At 49.4% G+C, this 24,260-nt stretch overlaps 1 protein-coding gene across 6 annotated transcripts in view; it reads right to left on the reverse strand.

Annotated features, from left to right (window-relative positions):
• The window catches only part of NPAS2 (neuronal PAS domain protein 2), a 216,010-nt gene that overhangs the window by 55,758 nt on the left and 135,992 nt on the right, over positions 1 to 24,260 (reverse strand). For 5 of the 6 annotated variants that reach the window (XM_055401013.2, XM_055401012.2, XM_055401010.2 and 2 more), the window contains exons 5-7: positions 20,815 to 20,904; positions 9,223 to 9,343; positions 8,017 to 8,130 (exon numbers count right to left, since the gene is read on the reverse strand). In XM_055401013.2, coding sequence (XP_055256988.2) covers positions 8,017 to 8,130; positions 9,223 to 9,343; positions 20,815 to 20,904 — 325 coding nt within the window. Of the gene's footprint in view, positions 1 to 8,016; positions 8,131 to 9,222; positions 9,344 to 10,990; positions 15,363 to 20,814; positions 20,905 to 24,260 lie in introns of those variants that run through there. The other variant, XM_055401014.2, reaches the window with a different exon arrangement.

Consider the following 24,260-nt stretch of genomic DNA (forward strand, 5'->3'; position numbering starts at 1 on the left):
GTATTTATTTGAAAGCATTAAAAAAAAAATCTGTGACCGGACAAACATAGCCCCAGATGAAGTGATTTTGTTTCAACTCTATCTGGAAACAGTGGGCAGAGCAGAGGTGGCCCGGAGGCTGCTCTGACCAACAGTTCACCCTGGGGCTCCAAGCCACACGACCAGGGTCACAGAGTGGACTTTTCACAGGGACAGGATGAGACAAGCGGTTCTACTGCCCAGCTCAGATTCCTTCTGGAAGCTTTTCACGGAGTAGGATAGAAACTGGCCCAAAGTGAAATAATTCAAAGAAAGTGACTGATACTTTCTCGTCTCATTTCCTGACATAGCGGTCTTCACAGTGATTAAAAATCTAGGTTAAAGAGGGGAAGTCCTGTCTGCCCTCTGTCCCCTAGAACATCTGTGGCAAATGATGGAGTTCCAAGGAGTGACCAAAGACATGCCATTTTGCTCAAGTATCAGGGCTTCTCAGGTGGCTCTAGTGGTAAAAAGAAAAAAAAAAAAAACACACCTGCCTGCCAATGAAAGAGACGTTAGAGATGTGGGTTCCATCCCTGGGTTGGGAAGATCCCCTGGAGAAGGGAATGGCAACCCACTCCAGTATACTTGCCTGGGAAATCCCATGGACAGAGAAGCCTGACTGGCTACAGTCCATGGGGTCGCAAAAGAGCTGGACACGAGTGACTTAGCACACAGCACATTTAGGCAACAGTTGGTACATGTGTGTCCATGGGTGGGGGTGGGGGAAATGCAGCATAATGGATGGGTGAACCTGGAAACGTCCAGCCAGAGGGTTCAAGCTTGTCAACGAGGGCCAAGGTGTTCCATCTGCCCCTCTTCCAGCCCCCCAGGGTCACAGAGCCAGAGGACCTGAGCGGGTAAGCAGACGGCGTTGTCATCAGCATGACGTGCAGGTGTCCTCTCTGGCTCGGTGCCAGCCTCTCTCCCCTGCCCTGCACTCCACACATGTCACTGGGGGCCTTTTGCTTAAGGCCCGAGGCTTCCTGTGGATACAAGCCTGGGGAAGCAGTCAGCACCTGTCAGCCTAGGTTCCATCAGACGGTTGGTGAGACAAGCTCTAGGCTGGGAGAGGGTGTCAGGGACAGTCCTCAGAGTGGGGTGGGGGGGCAAGTGAGGGACCTGAGAAGGATGTCAGGAAGGGGGCCACTGGCCTCCCAACACCTGGAGAGCCCAGGTGGGAAGGGGGCTCAATGGGGAGTGAATGGAGCACTACCCAGGAGGCCTGCCCGTATAGACAGCTCACAGGGCACCGCAAGGTACACACTCTACTTCACCCAGCACACAGGAAAGCGGATTTCAACTTCACTTTGGGTTTAAGGCCAAAGAAGTGGCAAGAGACTTCCAGGAAGCCTCCCTCCATCTCTGGAGGGAACTCTGGGCTCCGTCAAGGAGGACTCTGTCCTCAGCTCCCCTGGAGTCAGAAGTCTTTGGCCTAAATCCTGGCTCTTCCCCCACCACCTGTGTGTCCAGGGCCGAGGACTTGGAGCCTCAGTCCGTGTCAACTTGCCTCTATATGTGTGCCTCATATATATGTGCGAGGTATGGACTGTGTGGGCCCAGGAAGGGTGGTGATGAGTCCACAGGTGAGTAAATTCAGTATTTCCTCTTTCCAGGCATCAAAAAATAATTCACCAGGGACTTCCTGCTGGTTCAGAGGTTGGTGATCTGCCTGTCAATGCAGGGGATACAGGTTCAATCCCTGGTCCAGGAAGATCTCACATCCCTTGGGACAGCTGAGCCTTTGGGCCACAACTACTGGGCCAGGGCTCTAGAACCTGTGCTCTGCAATAAGAGAAGCCACTGCAACGAGAAACCCAGGCACTGCAGCGAAAAGTAACCCCTGCTCATCGCAAACAGAGAAAACCCGCCCACATCAGTGAAGACCCAGTGCAGCCAAAATTAAATATGTATATAAGAATCAGACAATGCTCCTCAAATTAGTCAGCCCTACAGAAATAATAGGACTTTCCATGGTAATGGACCCAAGTCGGGTTTCCTATATATTAATAGTTCCTCAAAGTATGAGCAGGTATCCGATTAAAATAAAACTGATATTAACTGATGTCATCTCTTCTACCCTTTACATATTGCTCTTAGCCAGTGCCTGCCTGGGACCTTGGGGAAGTTGTGTGGGGTGGCCTGTGTAATAATTATGTTTCTGTATTTGATGTTTTGAATTTTGGGGCCTGGCTGAGCTAGAGGGACTGCTCCTGTCAGGGTCAGACACTCCTAGAGATAGTAAGCCACTTGCTTCTGGAGTACTTTTCAGATGCAAACCAACCCGTCTAGTGCTCACACACCCCAGACACCTCCATCTCACACTCACATTCTGAGCCGCTCTCCACCTGCCCAGACCACACCGGGACCAGGCAATGGGGACAGCCCTTAACCCCAAGTTGTTGTTCAGTTGCTCAGTCGTGTCCAGCTCTTCTGTGACGCCCAAGGACTATAGCCCACCAGGCTCCTCTGTCCATAGAATTTCCCAGGCAAGAATACTAGAGTGGGTTGTCATTTCCTTCTGCAGGGGAGATTCCCAACCCGGGGATCGAACCCTAATCTCCTGAACTGGCTGGCAGACTCTTCACTGCTGAGCCACCAGGGAAGCCCTTACACCCCAAAGCCTGCTGAAATTATTCAAACCAGCCAAGCCCAAGCTCTGCCTCGCCTGCTCTTTTCCACAGAAACCACGATAGAGGCCCTCACCCACATTTCATCAACCCGCTCTCCTCCTGGCCTGCCCTGGAGCTGGTCTAGGCATCTGTGAGTATAAACCTATTCCATCTTCACAGTCCTTTCCACATCTGTGAGTCTGTTTTTGACTTAAGTCTAAGGCACTCTTAAACATCCTGGTACCTAAACATCCAGGACACCTGCTGTGCACAGGAGCAAACACTGTGGACCTCCAGGATGCTAGATGCCAGGGAGAGGCCTGTGTTTGCATTTAAATGTGCCATTTCCAGCTGGATTTGTAGGGAGCAGCAAAGCACTGAGGGTAAGAATATGAGTTCCGGGTTAGATTTGCTCTGAATGTGGATCCCGCATGTCCCAGCTGTGCGCTTGAGACGTAACTCTTTTATGTATCAATTTCCTCCTCTGTTAAGACGGAATGATGCCATATATCTGGAGAAAACTATAATTTGAAAAGGTACATACACTCCAGGCTTCCCTGGTGGCTAAGTGGTGAAGAATCTGCCTGCCAATGCAGGAAACAAAGGTTCAATCCCTGATCCGAGAAGATCCCACACGACATGAAGCAACTAAGCCCGTGTGCCACAACAATTGAGCCTGCACTCTAGAGCCTGGGAGCTGCAATTACTGAGCCTACATGCCACATTTACTGAAGCCTGTCTGCCCTAGAGCCCATGCTTCGCAACAAAGAGAAGCCACTGCAATGAGAAGCCTGTGTATCCCAACTAGAGAGTGGCCCCCACTTGCTGCAACTAGAAAAAAACCTGTGGAGCAATGTAAACCCAGCACAGCCAAAAAAAAAAAAAAAAAACTGCTCAGCCGTAAAAAGAATGAAATAATGCCATTTGCAGCAACATTGATGGACCTAGAGATTATCATACTAAGTGAACTAAGTCAAAGACAAATATCAAATGAAATCACTCATCTGTGGAATCCAAAAAGAAAAAGATACAAATGAATTTATTTACAAAACAGAAACAGACTCACTGACTTAGAAAACAAACTTACAGTTACCAAAGGGGAAACCTGGTGGTGGGGAGGACTAAATCAGGAGTTTGAGATTAACATATACACAGTATTGCATATAAAAGAGATAACCAACGAGGACCTACTGTATAGGACAAAAAATAATACTCAGTATTTTGTAATAATCCATAATGGAAAAGAATATGAAAAAGAATATATATATATATGTATATATTCATATATAGGGATTCCCTGGTGACTCAGATGGTAAAGAATCTTCCTGAAATGTTAAGAGACCTGGGTTCAACCCCTGGGTTGGGAAGATACCCTGCAGAAGGGAATAGCTACCCATTCTGGTATTCTTGCCTGGAGAATTCCATGGACAGAGGAGCCTGGTGAGCTCCAGTCCATGGGATTCCAAAGAGTTGGACACAACTGAGCGACTAACACTTTCACTTTTAACATCCATATATATATACACATACATATTTCATACATGTATGTACATATATATATGTGCTCAGTCCCTCAGCTGTGTTTGACTCTGTGCAACCCCATGGCCCACCGGGCTTTTCTGTCCATGGGATTTCCCAGGCAAGAATACTGGAGTGGGTTGCCATTTCCTCCTCCAGGGGACCTTTCTGATCCAGTGACCCAATCTGCATCTCTTGTACCTCCTGCATTGGCAGGAGGATTTTTTTTGCCACTAGCACCACCTGGGATGTCTACATACATAATATATGTATCACTGAATCACTGTGCTGTACATCTGAAACTAATATAACACTGTGAATCAACTATTCTTCAATTAAAAAAAAGATAGGATAATGCCATTAGGACAATCTCAAGAGACTGCTGCCAGGATTCAACGAGATGATCAGTGTCAGGGCTGAGCCGAGGACCTGGTGCTACGGAAACCTTTCTAAGGGGAGCTGTTTTTATTATTCCATTATTTCATGTTTATTGAGAAGTAAACCCACAGAACCAAATTTGAGTGATTTCTTACATTAAGCCTTACTTGAGAGATAAAAAATGGCTGGATGCTGGTGATCGCATAGGGTTCCATCTCAGAAATTCACTCATCTGACATATTTTGCTATTTTAATCTGAGTGAGAATTAGACTTCAGCTTTTCCACAATTACATTTGGAGACTCTTTTTTCAAGAAAGACCCCCTAACTTTGGTTTGTTTAGCAGGCTCTGGAAAGACACGCTGGTTTTAGATTCTTGGTTTAAAATTTTCCACTTTTCATGCTGTGTGTTTTTAGCAGTAACAGTTTAAAAAAAAATCACACATGATTTCCACACATTGTTTCAGGCAAAAAACATTGTCCCAACTTGAAAATAAAACCTTGTTGGTTAAAAAAATGAAAAGTCCAGGTATTCTCAATGAAGCCAGGCTACTTCCCTGAAACCCTCTAAAATGTGATAAATGACAGGAAGCTTCAATGCAGTGTTCAGCAGCATCTTAATGAGAGTCGTGGAAATGTAAATTCACAGGATAACACTGCTCACCAGCCAATCACAACCTGGTACCTTTCATTCAGCATGTCCGCTGTTGTCATGGAGACACATGGGAGCAGCATCCCATAATTTCCATAGTTTTGGCACTCTGGGGGCCCTTCCTTGCACGTAGCCAATGGGGATAAGCTGCTACTCCAGCAGGTGGCATTATGGCCACTGCACACATTTTAAGCAACATCCAAGCCAACACTTATATTAATTCAAGGACAGAGTTGCCTGGAAGAGTTCCGTAAGCAAGAGGAGTGTCATTAAAATTCCTCTGCAGGGAAGCAATGGAGATGTACACATAGAGAATAGACTTATGGACAAGGGTTAGGGGAGGAAGGAGAGGGTGAGATGAATGGAGAAAGCAGCATGGAAGCACGTGTTAAGTTGCTTCAGTCGTGTCCAACCCTTTAAGACCCCACGAACTGTAGCCAGACAGGTTCCTCTGGAGAAAGCAGCATAGAAGCGTATACACTATCCAATGTAAAAGAGAGAGCCAATGGAAATTTATTGTGTGACTCAGGAAAGTGAAACTAGGGCTGTGTAACAACCTAGAGGGGTGGCAAAAGGTGGCAGGTGGGAGGGAGGTTCAAGAGGGAGGGGACACATGTACACCTATGGCTAATTCATGCTGATGTATGGTAGAAATCAAATCAATATTGTAAAGCAACTATCCTTCAATAAAAATAAATAAATTTTAAAAATTCCCACGCAAACAATGGACTTTAGGATCACAATGGGACAATTTCTCAAAGTCAAAGTCCCTTTGTATCAGAACCCCAAGGCTCTTTTCCTTCTGCTCAGTCCCAGCCCCACCCTCAGGTCTCCTGAACTAGAATCTTCCAGCGACACCCAGGGAATCTGCATGGTAACAAGCAGGGAACCACTGGCACCAGGCTGGCACCAAATTGACTTTGTCATGGGGCACCTCTTGGGTCAGTTTCTTTACTTAGTTGTGTGGTTCATTACACTTGTATCCCATGTGATTCAGGAAAGCCTCTCAGATGAGTCAGATGAGTGGGCAAGCCTTGGCATCACCCTGATTTGCCCAGATTTAAGGGTTCCCTGGAGTTTCCCTGGTGGTTCAGATGGTAAAGAACTCATCTGCAATTAAGGAGACCTGGGTTCGATCCCTGGGTCAGGAAGATCCCCCGGAGAAGGGAATGGCAACCCACTGCAGTATTCTTGCCTGGAGAATCCCATGGACAAAGGAGGCTGGACAGCTACCCTCCATAGTACCGCAAAGAGCCAGACACGACTGAGCAATTAACACACACACACACACACACACACACACTGGGGAAGGCCGACCTGCTATCACTTCCAACTGCTCAAACACCCCGAGCCCTAGGAATGGGGGAGCTTCTCAGAAGGGCCCCAAATTGGCAACGGAGCCCATCATCCAGGAATCAGCCCTGAATGCTGGGCCTGAAGGATTATGCTGTTCAGCAAATTGTTGCAGCCTTTTAAGCAAATCCTGTATGTTTATGCAAATAACATATAACAGGGATCTTCTGAGGCTGGAGGAGACATCCTGGTGAGCCCAGCATTAAGACTCAGGGTCATAACTCTGGCTGCTTCTATTGGAAACTCTGGGACTAATTCGATGGGGGTGATGGACTTGACCATGGGTCAGAGCCAACAGCAAGCGAAGTGGCACAAGTCAGGGGGTCTCCATCAGTCTCCTGTCACCCAGCTGCCCACCCCTCCTTCCCATCGCCCCTCGTCTCCATCAGCCCCCTGTCACCCACCTGCCCACCCCTCTTTCCCATTGCCCCTCGTCTTTCTGTATTTGTTTCCATGTGCTTTCTCCTTCCCTCTTCACTTTTCACCACTTTCTATCAACACTGCTTTCTGTTTCTTCCCCCCATCTTTGCTGTTTTATGAAATGCTAGAGCTTTCAGATTTAGGTGTTTTGTGTCGGGTTTTGAGGACTGGCCACCCTGAGCCGGTCTCCTCAATGGGGGCTGTGTGCTGGGGCTTGTGTTTCTGAATCTCTGGCATCAGGCCTGTGTTCTCATTTTGGGGTCAAAAGTAAAACAGAGGGTTTAAGTCTAATTGAGAGTTTGGACACAATGAGTTATCTGGGTAATTCCAGAAAGCATCATTTTACTGCTTGGCTTATGTGGTTTGATAATTCATCTAATGGAGGTGGGCGGCTCCTTATAAAAGGACCATGTCCAGATTGAACACGAGGCCCCTATGAAAAGTTAGTCACTCAGTCATGTCTGACTCTTTGTGACCCCACAGACTGTAGCCCGCCAGGGCTCCTCTGTCCATAGGATTTCCCAGGCAAGAACACTAGGGTGTATAGCCATTCCCTTTTCCAGGGGATGTTTCCAACCCAGAGATCGAACATGGTCTCCCACTTTGCAGGCAGATTCTTTACACTCTGAGCCACCAGGGAAGCCCTGAAGGCCCAGGGACTGAAGCTATGAAAACAGGCTCTAGGCACTTCCGTATAAAGGAGGATAAAAATGCAGACGCCAAGGTTACACATCCTCGTGTCCCAGTGAAGCCCTGTTTGGCTGTGTGTAGGCTGAGCCTGTTCTTTATTAACTGCTGTTTGTTTCTCGCAGCACAGAACTATTCCATTAGCCTGAAAATAAATAAATGAATAATGTGCCTTTTGGCGGCACTTAGTGCGCTGGCATAAACAGGTGTGGGGGTGTGTTCTTCCCGAATGGGCGATACCCGTTTACGAGCAACAAAAGCACATCTTTGGAACACAGAAATCCACATGCAAATGTGGAAGGCACATCTCCCTGCTTCTCCCCACGGCGCATGAGAAAAGCCAACACAGCCACACAACTATATGACAATGAATGCTTACCATTGTTGTAAGAGCGAAAATTTCCTACAAATTTTATGTATTCATAAGTTGGAAATTCCTTTGGGTTCAAGCTGCCTCTGAGAAGATGGCAATAAAACTCTAAATCGTTGTCAGCTGGGCCGTTAAAGGGAAAAAAGGAGAGAAAGGGAATAAAAGCATTAGCCAATGATTCTAGACTAAACAAGCGGCATCTTGGGAAACTCACAGGGTTTGGTCAACACATGGCCGGGCTAGTTGTCTCCTTATAGCTGACTTTTGGACATGGTTTCATAACCTTGGCAACATAGTTTTTTCCGCTCCATAGTTTATAGATAGTTTGCATCCCGTACTCGGAGCCAATTAGTCTTAATTTAAGCACAGATGTCTGCGGTTGGTTCTGTCGGCATTGATTAGTTCTGGTCGTTTTCGTATGGTATGTTAAAATAAAGCTGCTCATATAGAGCTGCTCTCTTTAATTTAATCTTTCCACTTTGCTTTGAAGGAAAATCAGATGTACAACAGGACAAATTATTCATGGAAAAGGAACTAAGGCTTGAATAAGTATAAGGCATTGTTGCTATCATCATCAAAGAACGCGCTTCATTAAGTGACCAGGCCAGCTTTCTATCCGAGTTGCTGATTTTGATAAAAGCTTTAAAATTCCGCAAAATCTGCAAATGTATAAAAATAATCAGATGACGGCCTCTGAAGAGAGTTTTGACCTAATTATTCAGGTTTTAGTTGGTTACTTAGTATCATACAAATCTAGTTTTCTAGCGTCCTCCAAAATAAACAGATTATTCAGTGATTTTTGTATCCTTTATTACTAAAAGACTCTCAAATGAAAAAAAGGTAATCTCTTGTTATCACATGCAAAACAAAGTTGTTATTCTAAAGCTCTGTGCTTTTCAAAATTTCCACATAAAAGTTCAACATTTTACATATTCCAAACTCCGGTTTTAGCTGTAAACTTAAAATATACCTCTAAGGATCTTGGATATGTTCTGAGTCACAAGGAAAATTATTTTTAAAATTAGTCCTCCCTTCTTAATTCATTCTGACTTCCTTTCTCCCATCCAAGTGCTAACCAGGTCCAACCCGGCTTAGCTTCTGAGATCAGACTAGATCGGGTGCCTTAAGGGTGGTATGGCTGTAGACTCTTAACCTTCTTTTCTAATATAAGATCCTTATTTTTCTCTCTCATAAAACCAGTGAAGTTAAACTTACATTTTAAGTATTCTGGGGAAGGGCCGTCCGTCACAGGCATGTGGGAAGAGAGCATTTTATAGACTTCCGAGTGTTCTTGCTCTGGAAGGAAATTTAACAAATTCTGATCCATGACATCCGACTGGAAAAGAAAAGAACAAAGGTACACACTCCACGAAGATGGAAAACAAAAACAAGAGCAGAAACTGAACCTTCTTGACAACTCATAACTGACTTCTGAAATGAGAAGCTCCAGATCTGACTCTCTGGGGAGACTCTGTGGTAGTGAATTGTCATCGAGAAGGGTTTAGTCATTCAGATGCAAATACGCTATTGCCCATGGGCCCAAGAAAGAATTCAGACTTTGGCCAGACAAACATGAAGAGGAGCCTCGTGTGCCGAGACTCCCAAGTTCTCGCTGGGGCCATGTGGCTGACGTGGAGCCCCAGCATGAGGCCAACCACTCCTGTGACGCACCTTGAAGAGTGCAGCGTTCCTCCTCTGACCTTCAGGCCAGCAAACAGCTGCCTGTTGACTTCTCAAAGGTAGCTAATCTAAGGAATTGTACTTTTTCTTCTGAGGACCTGCGCACCCGTGGACACAAATCCAATAGAGCCTGGACCCAGTGCTGCCCACTAGAGTGGTCTAAGGTGATAGAAGTGGTCTGCAACCTGCCCTGGCCACCAGGGAAGCCACGAGCCACATGGCTTCTGAGCACTTGAAATGGGGCTAGTGTGACTGAAGACATATATACATATGTACATATATATATATTTTGTAGCCACCCCTTGGGAGCTTAGTTTCCCAATCAGGGATTGAACTGGGGCTCTGGCAATGAAAGTACTAAGTCCTAACTACTGGACCACCAAGGAATTCCCCCGAAGACAGAATTTTTAATTGTATTTAATTATTCTAATTGAAATTAAAATAACGCCATGTGGTCAGAGCACAGGGGGTGATTTAAATTTATAGTGGCTAGTGGTAAAGACTCTGCCTGCCAATCAATGCAGGGATTTAAGAGGCTCAGTTTCGATCCCTGGGTTGGGAAGATCCCCTGGAGGAGGGCCTGGCAGTCCACTCCAGTATTCTTGCCTGGAGAATCTCACGGACAGAGAAGCCTGGCGGGCTACAATCCATGGGGTCGCAGAGTCGGACACGACTGAGGTGACTGAGCACAGCACAGCGTGTGTCCAGTACAGGTGGGAGACCACGGCGGGAGAGAGGAGACAGATGCGCCTCCATCCCTCCCTAAACTCATCCCCGCCCACAGCGTCAAGCACGGACTGTGCACAGGCAGGCAACTCGCTCTTGGAAGTCCTGGCTTAACCTTCCAACTGCCTCCCAGACACCCGTGGGGACCCCAGACCCACACACGTCCCCCGTGCCATATCCTCCTCCTCCCCGTGTTTTCTCTCCCCACGTGCGGTGTTGCTAGGCAGTCACCGGCCCACACCCGACACCCAGCTGGCATCTTTGACCTCTCCCAATCATTTTCACATCCAATGTCCAAATGCTGTGAGGTTTTCCTCCCTCAAATGCTCTCAGATCCAAGAGAGTGTCATAGTGAGTGAAGTAAGTCAGACAGAGGAGAAATACCGTCTGATATCCCTTATAGGAGGGATCTTAAATGAAATGACACAATGAAGTTACCTACAAAACAGAGAGAGGCTCACAGGTTTAGAGGATGAACTTACAGTTGCCAGAGGAGGTGGGGAAGGGATAGTTAGGGAGTTTGGGAAGAACAGATACACACGGCTATATTTTAAATGGATAATCAGCAAGGACCTACTCTGTACAGCACAGGGAACTCTGCTCAACGTCATGTGGCAGCCTGGATGGGAGGGCAGTTTGGGGGAGAATGGATCCATGTATATGTATGCCTGAGCCCCTTGGCTTTCCACCTGAAACTATCACAACATTGTTAATTGGCTATACCAATACAAAATAAAAAGTTAATAAAGTTTCTGTCAGATCCATGCCTTTCTTTCTCTATGGCCTCCACCCTCATCCAGACCATCATCTCTGGTGAATGGCCAGACTGGCCTTCCCACATCAACTTTTGTCTTCTGCCCAATTTGTACTCTGCCAGCAGCCTTGTATCAGATCAAGTCACCAACTCACTTAAATCCTTTCGTAAGCTGCTGACCGTCCGACCGCTCCTGGGACAAGCCCAAATACCTTGATTCACTCGTCAGGCTCCACTCAGCACACCCTCCGTCCCTAGACCTTCTCCAGCCCCGCAAACTGTCCCTTCTCCAGGTTGCCAGCTGTGCTCGTCCTCTGGGACTCCCCGTAGGCTGCTCCCTCAGGCTGGAACATTCCACACACTGTCCTGGTGCTCAGGAACTCGCGCGCATCCTTCGGTTCCGGCTTTGACGTCATCTCCCCTGAGAAAGCGCCCGCGACAGCCCCGCACTCTCAACAGGACCCGCGGCTCACCCTTGGTGCTCTGGTCACTGTTTCTGTGTCATCTGCACCTGCCGGGGAAGGCACGTCTTTGTTTTTCAGTCGGTCAGTCATGTCCGACTCTGCGAACCCACGGACTGCAGCACGCCAAGACTCCCTGTCCATTGCCAATTCCCAGAGCTTGCTCAAACTCATGTCCACTGGGTCAGTGATGCCATCCAACCATCTCATCCTCTGTTGTCCCCTTCTCCTCCTGCCCTCAGTCTTTCCCAGCATCAGGCTCTTTTCCAATGAGTCGGCTCTTCACATCAGGTGGTATTGGAGCTTTGGCTTCAGCATCAATCCCAGCAATGAATATTCAGGGTTGATCTCCTTTAGGACTGACTGGTTGGATCTCCTTGCTGTCCAAGTAACTCTCAAGAGTCTTCTCCAGCAGCACAGTTCAAAAACATCAATTCTTTGGCATTCAGTTTTCTTTATGGTCCAACTCTCACATCTGTACACGACTACTGGAAAAACCATAGTTTTGACTATAACAACCTTTGTTGGCACACCTTTGACCAGGTGGTAAGGCCTAGGGGGCGGAGGGAGAGGCAGATGGGAGCCCCTGAGATGGGATGTGAGCACAGCTCTGCCCTCCAAGCTGCAGTTTGCTCCACTGAAAAATGAAGAGGCTTGTGAGGTGAGAGGAGCGGATTCGAGTCCGCTGCTGGTACAAGGGCACACGGCAGGTACCAGGCAGGATGGTGGTTTGTTAATCACGCAGGATACAACCCTAAGTTTTCTCCTTCTTTCAAGTGACGACCTGGGTTCTCTGCCTGCCTCACCTGCACCCCTGACATTGGATGGTGCTTGGCCTTCAAGAAAGGCAAGGTGATGAACTGAAAGAACCATGTGGCTAGCACTGTGACAGAAATAAAAACAAGGTGCCAGAGGATGCTGAGCACGGGCTGCAGAGTCCATAAGGATGGGTAGGGGATCTACCAGGACAGTTCCCAGAGGGAGTGATCTTCATGGTAGAGGGGGTGTCTGGGGACAAGATGGTGTCCACCAGGCTGTCTGGGTGCCCCAGGCAGGGGTCCAGGCCTAAAGAGAAGTGGGGATGGGGGCCTTGATGGCCCAGTAAGGGAGAGGAGAGTAGGGAGAGGGAAGGGAAAGGGCAGTGGGGTCTGGCCTTAGCATCGCTGGGGGAGTCAGGGCTGAGCCCGTGTGCCAGGGCATCCACTGGGGGACATGGACAAAGGTGGGTAGGACTTTGCTTTTATTTCAGACCCTCCAGTTGCTGGAGGAGGGAGGGGACACAGAAGCCAGGTGGTTGTAACAGGTCCAGGGAAGGGGAGACTCTGAGGAAGGGGCTGAGTCCCTCAGTTGACAACGTCATTGTCCACCCGCCCACCACCGACTCAGGATGCCGAGTTCTGCTCCTTTATTCCAGCAGCACAGCAAAGCAGGCAAGTCCCTCCCTTCCTGCAGCCAGGGCTCCAGGGCTGGAGGACACGCCTGGTAGCCACTGAAGGGCAGGGGTGGAGGGAGGGACTCTGGGGTCTCCCGGGCTCCCCACATGGAGGCTCCTGTTTTCATCTCTCTGCAACCACAGTACTCACTGTGCCATCCCCATCTCAGTCTGGCTTTCTCCAAGTCCCTTCTGATGTTCTGGATTCTATTTTCAGCCCACTCCCTTTAGTTTTTTGGAACATGACTCACGCTCACAGATGACAGTACTCTTTCTTCTGAAAGACATCCTGGATCCTTGAAAACAATGACTACGTCCCCACATGGTCTCTTCTTGGAGGGCCGGTAGGAAGCCCACACCCCTGATGGTGGGGTGGCAGGGTGCCAGGCGGGGGGCTGCCTGGCCGTGTGGCTCCTGTGGGGGTGACTGGCAGGTCAGAGGGCTGTGGGGGCGCCTCAGGATGCAGGCTGTGCACAGGACAAAGATGAAAGCTGGAGGCAGGAGGGAGAGGTAAGCTGTGGGAGGAGGGGTTGTGATGATGAAGAGTGGACAGACGAGGAGGACTCAGAACACACTCAGCACAGAGCGAGCTCTTTCTGGGTCTTTGCTGTTCTATTCCTATTATGCAATTTCCGTGTGCTGGAAACCAACACAAACAATGATAATTTGAGAATTTAAACACCAGTGCTCACAGGAGAGTAAATTAATTCCTGCAATTGTACCGTCCCTTGAATGCGTGGAGTGAGCTCTGTTTATTAAAACTGTGTCCATTCCAGAGATGAGGGAGGGGCGGTGCCATCCCACAGCTGAATCACATTATCTGGAACGTCATTTACGTGTTACCGATGGAAGGTTCTTGATGCCAACATGCTGCTGTGCCCTTGGCTCCCTTATCAACCATCTGCCCTTCAGGAACGGAAATACAGATGTAGAGAGTGGACATGCGGACACAGTGGGGGAAGGGAGGGGGACAACTGAGCGAGCAGCACTGACGTATGCACCCTACCGCGTGTGAAACCCACCCTGCACATTCACTGCAAGGGCTGACGCTGAAGCGCCAGGCCTGGGGCCACCTGAAGCGAAGAGCCGACTCACCGGAAGAGACCCTGCTGCTGGGAAAGACTGAGTGTAGGAGGAGAAGGGGAAGCAGAGGACGAGATGGTGGGATGGCATCATCGACTCAACGGACACGAGTGTGAGCAAACTCCTGGGGGATCATGAAGGACAAGAAGACTGGTGTGCTACAGTCTGTGGGGTTGCAAAGAGCTGGACACGACTGAGCGACAAAACAGAAATGTGTAAAATAGATAGCTAATGGGAAGCTGCCCAGCCTGGTGCTCTGTGATGGCCTGGAGGGGTGGATGGGGGATGGGGTGTGGGGAGGCTCCAGAGGGAGGGATGTGTGTATACACATAGCTGATTCATTTCATTATACAGAAGAAACTATCACACATTGTAGAGAAAGAACTGCTGTTGTTGTTTAGTTGTCAAGTCATGTCCACCTCCTTGCAATCCCATGGACTATAGCCCGCCAGGCTCCTCTGTCCATGGGATTCTCCAGGCAAGAATACTGGAGTGGGTTGCCATTTCCTTCTCCAGGGGATCTTCCCCACCCAGGGATTGAACCTGCCTTTCTCCTGCATTGGCAGGTGGATTCTTTACCCATGGGCCACCAGGGAAAGCAATTATACCCCAATTAAAACAAATTGAAAAACAAAACACAACAATAAGAAAAGAATCCTGCCCTTTTCTGGGCTTCACTTAAACTGCCTGCCACTAATTCCCAACAGCATTTCCCCTACGTTGTCTCCTAGACCCCATGAGAGCCTGCGGAGGATCTGACCAGACAGAAAGCACAGTCCTCTGTCTCTGAGTCAACAGTTGCACCAGCAAAGTTAACTGAGCATGAAGTGCACAGATCGGCCAGCTGGGCTGGAAGCGGGCTGTGTGGACACCCCGCTCAGGATGTGCCCAAGGGGCCCCAGCGGTTCTGACTGGAGGTCTGTGTCAGCCATAGTGATAAGGAGGTTTTGGTGAAAAAGAAGCCTCATGTTGAGCAGAGGCAGGACTGGCCTCAGAAAGCAGCCAGGGGCTCGGTCTCCAGGAGGACCATGGCGTGGGAGGCATGCGTGCTCAGTCGCTCATCATGTCTGACTCTTTGTGACCCCATGGCCTGTAGTCTGCCAGGCTCCTTTGTCCGAGGGATTTCCCAGGCAAGAATACTGAAGTGGGTTGCCATTTCCTTCTCCAGATGGGATGCATGTGTGATCTTATTTGATTCAGTTTAGATTCAGAATCACCAAAGAATTGATGCTTCTGAACTGTGGTGTTGGAGAAGACTCTTTAGAGTCCCTTGGACTGCAAGAAGATCAAACCAGTCCATCCTAAAGGAAGTCATGCCTGAATATTCATTGGAAGGACTGATGCTGAAGCTGAAGCTCCAGTACTCTGGCCACCTGATGCGAAGGGCTGACTCATTGGAAAAGACCCTGATGCTGGGAAAGATTGAAGGCAGGAGAAGGGGACAGCAGAGGATGAGATGGTTGGATGGCATCACCGACTCAATGTACAAGAATTTGAGCAAACTCTGGGAGATGGTGATGGACAGGGAAGCCTGGTGTGCTACAGTCCATGGGGTCACAAAGAGTTGGACACGACAGAGCGATTGAACAACAAGATTCAGAATCCAACTGACAACTGCCAAACAGGAAAACTCTCCGAAGACAGTACAGAAAACAGCTTCCACCCAGGAGAAGTGAAGGATGAATTCAGGTATAAAAAGGACCAACTCTAAAGACACTCCCTCTTCATGAAAAGACTGCAAAGAGAGGGCAAGGCAAGCCTCAAGTGAGAGCAGTATTTGCAACGCACAGACCTGTGGTGTGCGCCTGGGATGCAGGTTCAGAGTGACATGTGGCCTTGTCATCTAACGAGAGGGCCTTGACTGGGCTCCTGAACCTGTCTCACCACCCCAACTGACAGATCCTTCTTGCCACTAATCAGGTCCCCTGAACTAAACAAACCTCCTTACTGGGGGCCCCCGGGCCGGTTACTGCTCATCCTGGAAGTGGGCTTCAGTGCCCTGCCAGTCAGTCACATCCGTTGTGGGACCTGAGGGGCATCTCACCCTCTTGTGACTACCAAACCACACCTGCTCTGCTCCCCCGTGCAGCCCCGACGCGCGCCTGCGTGGCACGGAGCACACTCCTCCCTGGGACTGTGAGCGCGTGGTTGATCCACTGTCAATCTCACATGTCCAGCGTTGGGTGCTGTGTGTCTGGCCATCACTGTCACCTTAGGGCAGAGTGACCAGGAGGCAATTATTAATAAAACAGCACCCGACCGAGGACTAGCAAGCAGAACACAGAGAGAGTGCTTACAAATTACTGCACAGAAGACCCAGACCATCTAGTAGGAAAAGAGCAAAGACTTGAACGAGGTTGTCACAAGAAAGGAAAGTCAACGGCTGACAAAGTACGTGAAGACAGTCACACCAGCCATTGGGAGAAAAGCAAAATTTCAAGATTTCTTCACATGCTAGACCGACAGAAACTGACAATTCTGTCAATATCAAGTTATGGTGTCAAGGAGCAGCAGGAATTCTCTACCCCCTGCTGATGGAGGGTGAAGTGGTGCCGTCACCATGGAGACAACTGGGCGTCACCCAGTAATGGTGACCGGTTGCTACCCCACGATCCAGCGATCGTACACATGGTCAGCTCTTTGAGGGATGCTCACAAATGTCCATTAGGAAACACAGACAGACATCCACAGACGCTGTCTCTCAGAGTTCCACATTGGCCTGGAGGCAGGGATTGTTGCAGGTGCCTACAGCAAGGACGACAAACCAATGCTGGCCACTCTGGACGGTGTGAGATGGACAAATGTCACAGCAGAGCTGAGCGTGAGGAGAGGTCACCAGAGAGCACTTTCCACGGCTCTGTCTCCATAGAGATAAACCAAAGGCCATACTCAATTACAGTGGTTAATGATGGGCTAACAGAAAAGTTGGTCCAACAGTCTTCCCTGGTGGTCTAGTAACTAAGAGCTTGCCTGCCAGTGCAGGGGACATGGGTTTCATCCCTGACTGGGAAGGTCTCCCATGCCGTGAAGGAACTAAGCCTGCATGCTGCAACTACTGAGCACATGCTCTAGTCCGAGTGCCGCAACTGCTGAGCCAGTGTACCTATTGCCTGTGCACCTATCGCCTGTGCTCTGCAGCAAGAGAAGCCACGACAATAAGCCCATGTGCCCCAATAAAGACCCAAAAATAAATGGTTAAAAAACAAGTTGGCAGAACTGCAGAGAGGAACAGGGACAGGATGGTCTGGAAATGGCCACCTCGACGTGGCGGACGATGTGTCAGGAAAGGAGCAGAGACGAACTTCTGCGGGCCTGGCTGTGCTGTCTGTCTCACCCCTGGTGACTGCTACATGTGTGCTGACGCTCGCCTCATCATTAGTTTAAAACCATAATATATGTCTTACACATTCTTCTGCATGCATGATAAATACAGATCAAAAGGCTCAGAAAAGTCAAACAAGTCTAACAGTGACCTGGACCCTTTTCACCTGGGATCAAGTCTGATGTGCAGCCACACCTCCTTGCTGGGCCCTCTCCTAGTCAGGGCACCCTCCCAGGTCCACCCTGACCTGCAGCCACCTAGATAAGGTGACTTGAACCAGGTGGACTCTCCTGGAAGGTGGTGGAGAAGGAGAGCCAAGGGATGCTTCTTTGAAAGCACTGCATCTCAAGGTATCATGAGTCAGGCGCTCTGCCTTCCTTCTCTGTGACCTCTTCACCCTGCTGTGACCCCTGCCCCAGAAACTTGACCCCATAGTCCACTTTGACCTTGCACTTCTGGCCAGGGCTTTCACATACAAACCAGCATTATTGTTGCTGTTCAGTCGCTCAGTCGTGTCCAACTCTTTGCGACCCCACGGACTGCAGCACGCCAGGTTTCCCTTTCCTTCACTGTCTCCTGGAGTTTGCTCAAACTCAAGTCCATTGAGTCAGTGATGCCATCCATCCATCTCATCCTCTGTCGTCCCCTTCTCCTCCTGTCTTCAATCCTTCCCAGCATCAGGGTCTTTTCCAGTGAGTCAGCTCTTTGCATCAGATGGCCAAAGTATTGGAGTTTCAGCTATATCATCAGTCCTTCCAATGAATAGTTAGGACTGATCTCCTTTAGGATTGACTGGTTTGATATCCTTGCAGTCCAAGGGACTCTCAACAGTCTTTTCCAACACCACAGTGGGACTTGCAAAATGATCAAGCCTTTCTCTCATCCTCTCGCTGAAAAGTGTTCCAATGTGCTGTTCCTCAAAGCAGATGTGAATGGCCATCAGGACACTACTTCACAGTGTGAAGCCAAATGCACGCCAACCTTCCAGTTATTTAAAAAGGGACAGAAGGTGGGTGAATTTTCTGGAGTTACAAGGGAAAACTTGAAGCCACCATTCATGAATTAATCTAATCATATTTTCTGAAGATATGACTAGCCATTGACTGTTTAAAACTTGCAATTTTTTTTTACATAAAGGAAAGATCAAGCATGAAGATTATATACCTAACTGCCATCTGATAAGTGACAATAAAATATTAACTCTACCCTTTTTTAAAAAAGAAAATAATTCATAAAGATGACTCTAAATTGCTGCATAATGTCAAATCAGAAGAATTCCCAATTAACTAAGTCCCCTCTGACACACATGGCAACTCAGGCATCAGATATTACCAAGAGCAGAAAGCAGAACAGTGCAAACCCTGTTTCACCAAACGGCTCTGGGCACAACCCCAGGCCACTCTGGAGGCGACGTGCCTTACTTTCTATCAGTGCCTCTCGCTGCTCAATCCTGTCCACTCAAGACAAAGCCCAACTCCCTCCGAAGAAGCACCCCATCTCCTCAGATCCGCCCAAAGAAACCATGCAGATTTCATCGGGTCTCATCACTCCTTCCCTGGTGGCTCAGACAGTAAAGAATCCACCTGCAATAAGGAAACGTGGGTTTGAGAAGATCCCCTGGGGAAGGGAATGGAAACCCACTCCAATATTCTCGCCTGGAGAATCCCACGGACAGAGAAGCCTCCCACGGACAGAGAAGCCTGGTGGGCTACAGTTCTGGGTTGCAAAGAATCAGAAATGACTGAGCATGCACACGTGGGCATGCGTGCACACAGACACACACACACACACACACACACACACATCACTACTCCAGCCTGACACGTGGGCATGCGTGCACACACACACACACACACACACACATCACTACTCCAGCCTGACCCAAAAACCAAGATGAAAATGCATTCCCGACTCCTGAGGGCTGAGTGAGAACCAGCCTCTTCCAAGGGCTCTCGAGGGAGACAACCCCCAGCCTCACACACTCTGGACATGGGCTGAACCACAATGTCAGACGGATTTGGAGTAATGCAAAGGCATCTGCCTTGCAAAGTGAAAAATGCTGGGCCACCACACGCGATGACCTGCAAAGGAAAATCATGGACAGTGGTTTTGGTCTCCACCCAGTGTCATCAGCAGAGGCGGGAGTGGCTTCTGAGTAAAAGTATGACCCAGGAAGATGTGGGGTCCTGGCCGTTAGCGAAGCTGGGCTCAACACCCAGGGGAGCGAGCTGCCCACAGAGCAAGGCCATGGTGCTCCCAGGCAGGCACAGCTAAGGAGCAGCCACCATGGTCCTCCAGTATCATCCCAGCCTATGATTTCCCATGGCCAGGAACCCAGGGCAGGCTGCTACCCTCCCCATCAGTGCCCTAGTCATATAACCGCTGTGTGTGTGAACAGGGGTGATGGGGGCTGAGCGGCTTGGTGGGGCTTGTTGGGAGGAGACAGAAGAGAGGATATTTTATCCCTGTTAGTCACAAAGGATGCTCCTGGTACAGCATGCTTCCAGGTCAGACTCTGTGGGAATAAACGCTGGCGTGGTGGGAGGCGGAAGGCTGGCCAGACACCTTCCCCCCAGGGGCCCTCCAGCAGTCGAGTGCTGCTCTGTGAGTCACAGCATCCCGATGTGGGTCCCAGAGAGCCAGAGAGGCTCAGGAGGATAGGCGGGGAGTATGAGGGAAGAAGGGAGGAAGACGGGAGGGAGTGAAGGAGGGAGGGGGAGAGAGAGGAGGGAGAGGGAAGGGAGTGCCCTTGGCACCGCCCCACTCCATGCTCCAGGTGGCTCCCTGGACTGCAGAGCTTGCCCTTCCGCCCAGATCCTCCTTGCCTCCAAGGTCCTCCTGGTCCAACATCTTCGAAGAGTATTGCAGTCACACCACCCCCACGGTCATCCCTGTCACTGAACCCTCGCCACCAGCAAGCGTTATACCTACTGCATCCCAGGCACATCTCCAGGGATCCCCGAACCCCGTCCTGTCTCCAGCCACCAGGTGCACACGCCTGCACCTGCTCCCGGGGCACCCTGTCTTCCTCTGCAGGTGTCCGTCAGCCTCCACAGAGGCGCTGAGCTCTGACAGCTGTGCCGTGGGTGCGTGGCTTCCGGGCGGCTTCCGGGACAGTGGAGGGTGGCGACGCACCATGGCCCCTGTTTCAGGTCTTATGCATCCCGGGACAACAGAGTCCTGCCCCTGCCCTCTGTCTGGAAGCACCTGGAGCTAGGCCTTGGCCCGGTCGGGACTCCTAGACCCTCCTCACACGCAGACCCTGCAGACCCGCAGCGCCCCAACTCTGAGACCCGAATGGGAAAGAGGATCACACATACTGGCAAAGGCCGTCTGGGCAGAAACTCACCGGTAAGTGCCCGAGGAGAGGCGTGATGCTGTCAGAGACATAGAGGATGCTGCCATCTGTCGTCACGGCAATGATGAAGCCATCCAGGGCCTGTGAAAAACGCAACAGGTGAACACTCTCCCGTCATGCTTTTATGCAGGAGGGGATCACTGAAGCCAAGGACCCCGGGTTACAACAATGACTCCGTTTCATAACTCTGAATATCTCCACAACTAACCTCACGGCACTTTTTTTTTGTCTTGCACACAAGTCGGTTTCTTACATAGAACTTGTCTAACCCAGGCGAAATGGTTGCAAAGCACGAAAGGGCTTAGTGGAAAATGGGACCTACGGCATCATGAAATAAATTCAGCGGTGGAAATTACCTGAGTACATTTACTGATAAGTGTGCATTTGGCTTGAATCAGAAATATCGCAATTGCCATTAAAAGCTGTCAGTGAAGAGTTCACGATCCCTGTTCTCCATCCCCAATACCACTTTGAATTCAGTGGTAAATATTTACTAAAAGATACAGGAGCTCATAGGCTTCTCCCATGGTGGTGCCAGTGGCAAAGAATCTGCCTGCCATCTCAGGAGACACAGAGACATGGGTTCGATCCTTGGATAGGGAAGATCCCCTAGAGAAGAGAATGGCAATCGGCTCCAGTATTCTTGCTTGGAGAATTCCATGGACAGAGGAGCCAAGTGGGCTATAGTCCATGGAGTTGAAAAGCAGTCAGAATGACTGAGCGACTCACACACACACAAGCTCACAGAGGCATTAAAAACAGAAAGTGTGCCTGCTGGTCCATTGCGATAGAAAGACCTTCTGAAGGAACCCTTTATAAAGAACATTCACATTGATCCACCAAAGTGAAAAGTAAGGGCTGATGGGGAAAGGATGGGTTACTTGACTAGGTCCACGAGAACAGCCATCCCTCAGTGTCTATGGGGGACTGGCCCCAGGACTCCTGCAGACACCAAGTCCCACAGATGCTCAAGTCCCCCAGGGTCGCCCCTGTATCCACGGGCCCTGCATTCTGGGATTCAGCCAACGGTGGGTGTAAAACCCACAGACACGGAAGGCCAACTGTCTCTTAGCGTGTCTGGAAAATTCATTTGTTTAGAAGTTTTGACCGAGTGCCTGCTATGGGTTAGGTGCACTGCCCTCAGAGCCTGTCAGAGAACAGACAGAGGCCCTCTGCGTTTTCTTACAGATCCACCGGCTGTTTGGTTTTCGTGTTCCTAATCAGAGAAGACTCTTGAGAGTCCCTTGGACTACAAGGAGATCCAACCAGTCCATTCTAAAGGAGATCAATCTTGGGTGTTCATTGGAAGGACTGATGCTAAAGCTGAAACTCCAATACTTTGGCCACCTCATGCGATGAGTTGACTCACTGGAAAAGACTGATGCTGGGAAGGATTGGAGGTGGGAGGAGACGGGGACGACAGAGAATGAGATGGCTGGATGGCATCACCGACTCGATGGACATGAGTTTGAGTGAACTCTGGGAGTTGGTGATGGACAGGGAGGCCTGGTGTGCTGTGATTCATGGGGTCACAAAGAGTCGGACACGACTGAGCGACTGAACTGAACTGAACTGAATCAGGTGCTCACAATGCTTTTACAAGTCACACAGAAAGGTGATTTCTAAAATTCAGACTCTGTCCAGCAGAGAATGGGGTCATCCGGGCAACTCACAATACTGGCCTGCCACGGAAAGGGAAGAGATGAAAAACAAAAGCTTCCTCCCCCAAAACAAGTATTCGAGGACGTAAGGCGCTCAGGCAGGCGGTCGCTGTAAACTCTCACTGCTGCCTCACTGACTGTACTGTTGAAATAGCACCAAGCACAAATGTGTGGATTTTGCTACTTTGGGGGAAAAAAATTCCCAAAGTGAAGTATGTGTTTAGAAAGTCCTGGAAACATTTTGTACACCCTCAGCTCGATCTTCCCAGGGGGTTACTGATCTTCTGTGCAGCCAAGAGGGCATGGATTCTTTCAGGGTAGGAGGGTGCAGCTAAGTGCCTGGCAGCGGGAACCAGAAGCAGTCCAGAAGTGTGCGGAGAAGGGTACCACCATCAGCACATACCACGTGGGAGAGAGTTCTTTTCACTGGAAAATGACTACTAGGGTCACTGGCTATTTAACACTTAGGTTCTGCAGGGTTGGGAAGAATCCTCTGGAGGAGGAAATGGCAACCCACTCCAGTATTCTTTCCTGGAGAATCCCATGGACAGAGGAGCCCGGTGGCCTATAGTCCATAGGGTTTCACAGAGTCAAACATGACTGAAGTGACTCAGCACACAGCACACACTGCAGGGTTTAAGACTGAAACATCTATTAAAGCACATTTCTTAAGTGGACTCCATTTTCCTCGATTATATCTGTGGTTTTCAACTGGGGGCGACTCTGCCCCACTGGGGACATCTGGCAATGTCTAGAGGTCTTTCTCGCTGTCGCTTCTGGGGTGGGCACTGTTGGCATCTAGTGGGTAGAGGCCAAGGATGCTTTGAAATATCACATCTACAACCCACACTATGTCCCTACCACAAGGAGTGATCAGGTCCAAAACGCTAATTGTGCTGAGATGGAGAAATCTGGGACCAGATTTACCAGTCATGGTGAACACCAAAGCACATCCTGCCTTTGTTCAGTCGCTCAGTCGTGTCTGCCTCTTTTGCGACCCCATGGACTGTGGCCTGCCAGGCTCCTCTGTCCATGGGATTCTCCAGGCAAGAATACTGGAGTGGGCTGCCATGCCCTCCTCCAGAGGATCTTCCTGACTCAGAATTGAAGTTGAATCACCTGCGACTCCAGCATCGGCAGGAGGATTATTTACCTGCTGAGCCACCTGGGAAGCCACAATATTCTGGTGACCTTTATTTCTTTTCCATGTAAGTACTTTTTCTAAATTAAAAGAAATCATATTAGCAGCACTCCTGGAGTTGAATTTTTCTAAGAGGTAGAGGCATTGTGGATGACGTCAGTGGACCGTTTTGGAAACAGCAGATTGAAATACTGGGAAAAGCAGGAGCAGTCTAAATTCTCTTCTTGCACAGTGAGCCCATGCCCTCTTGAATTTATAAAGCAAGTGGGTGTTAAAAAGCAGGAGGTATTTATGGATGGAAGATAACGCTCATCAGCCCATTGGCATTTTCCATCAAACGCATGAGGATTACGCTGAGTCACTGCGTTAAGAACGCTGGGTCACTGCGTTAAGAACACTGGTGATGGTTTCAGAAGTCCCACTGGCAGCATTTGAGAGTGACTCAACAGGATGTGATTAAAAAGCGGCGTGCCCCTCTTGTTGAAACGGGGACTCTGGCAGGAGCCTCAGTGGACACCCGAGATTCCATAATGGCCCGGGTTTCACACCAGCCACACACCAGAGGGAAACGAGACGACCCCTCTCTGCCAACCTCTGGTTCTGACACAGTGCTTCTTGTCTTCTCTGGGACAACC

Source organism: Moschus berezovskii, chromosome 11, assembly GCF_049115385.1.
Source record: "Moschus berezovskii isolate FMDL1 chromosome 11, NW_MosBer_1.0, whole genome shotgun sequence".
NCBI lineage: Eukaryota > Metazoa > Chordata > Mammalia > Artiodactyla > Moschidae > Moschus > Moschus berezovskii.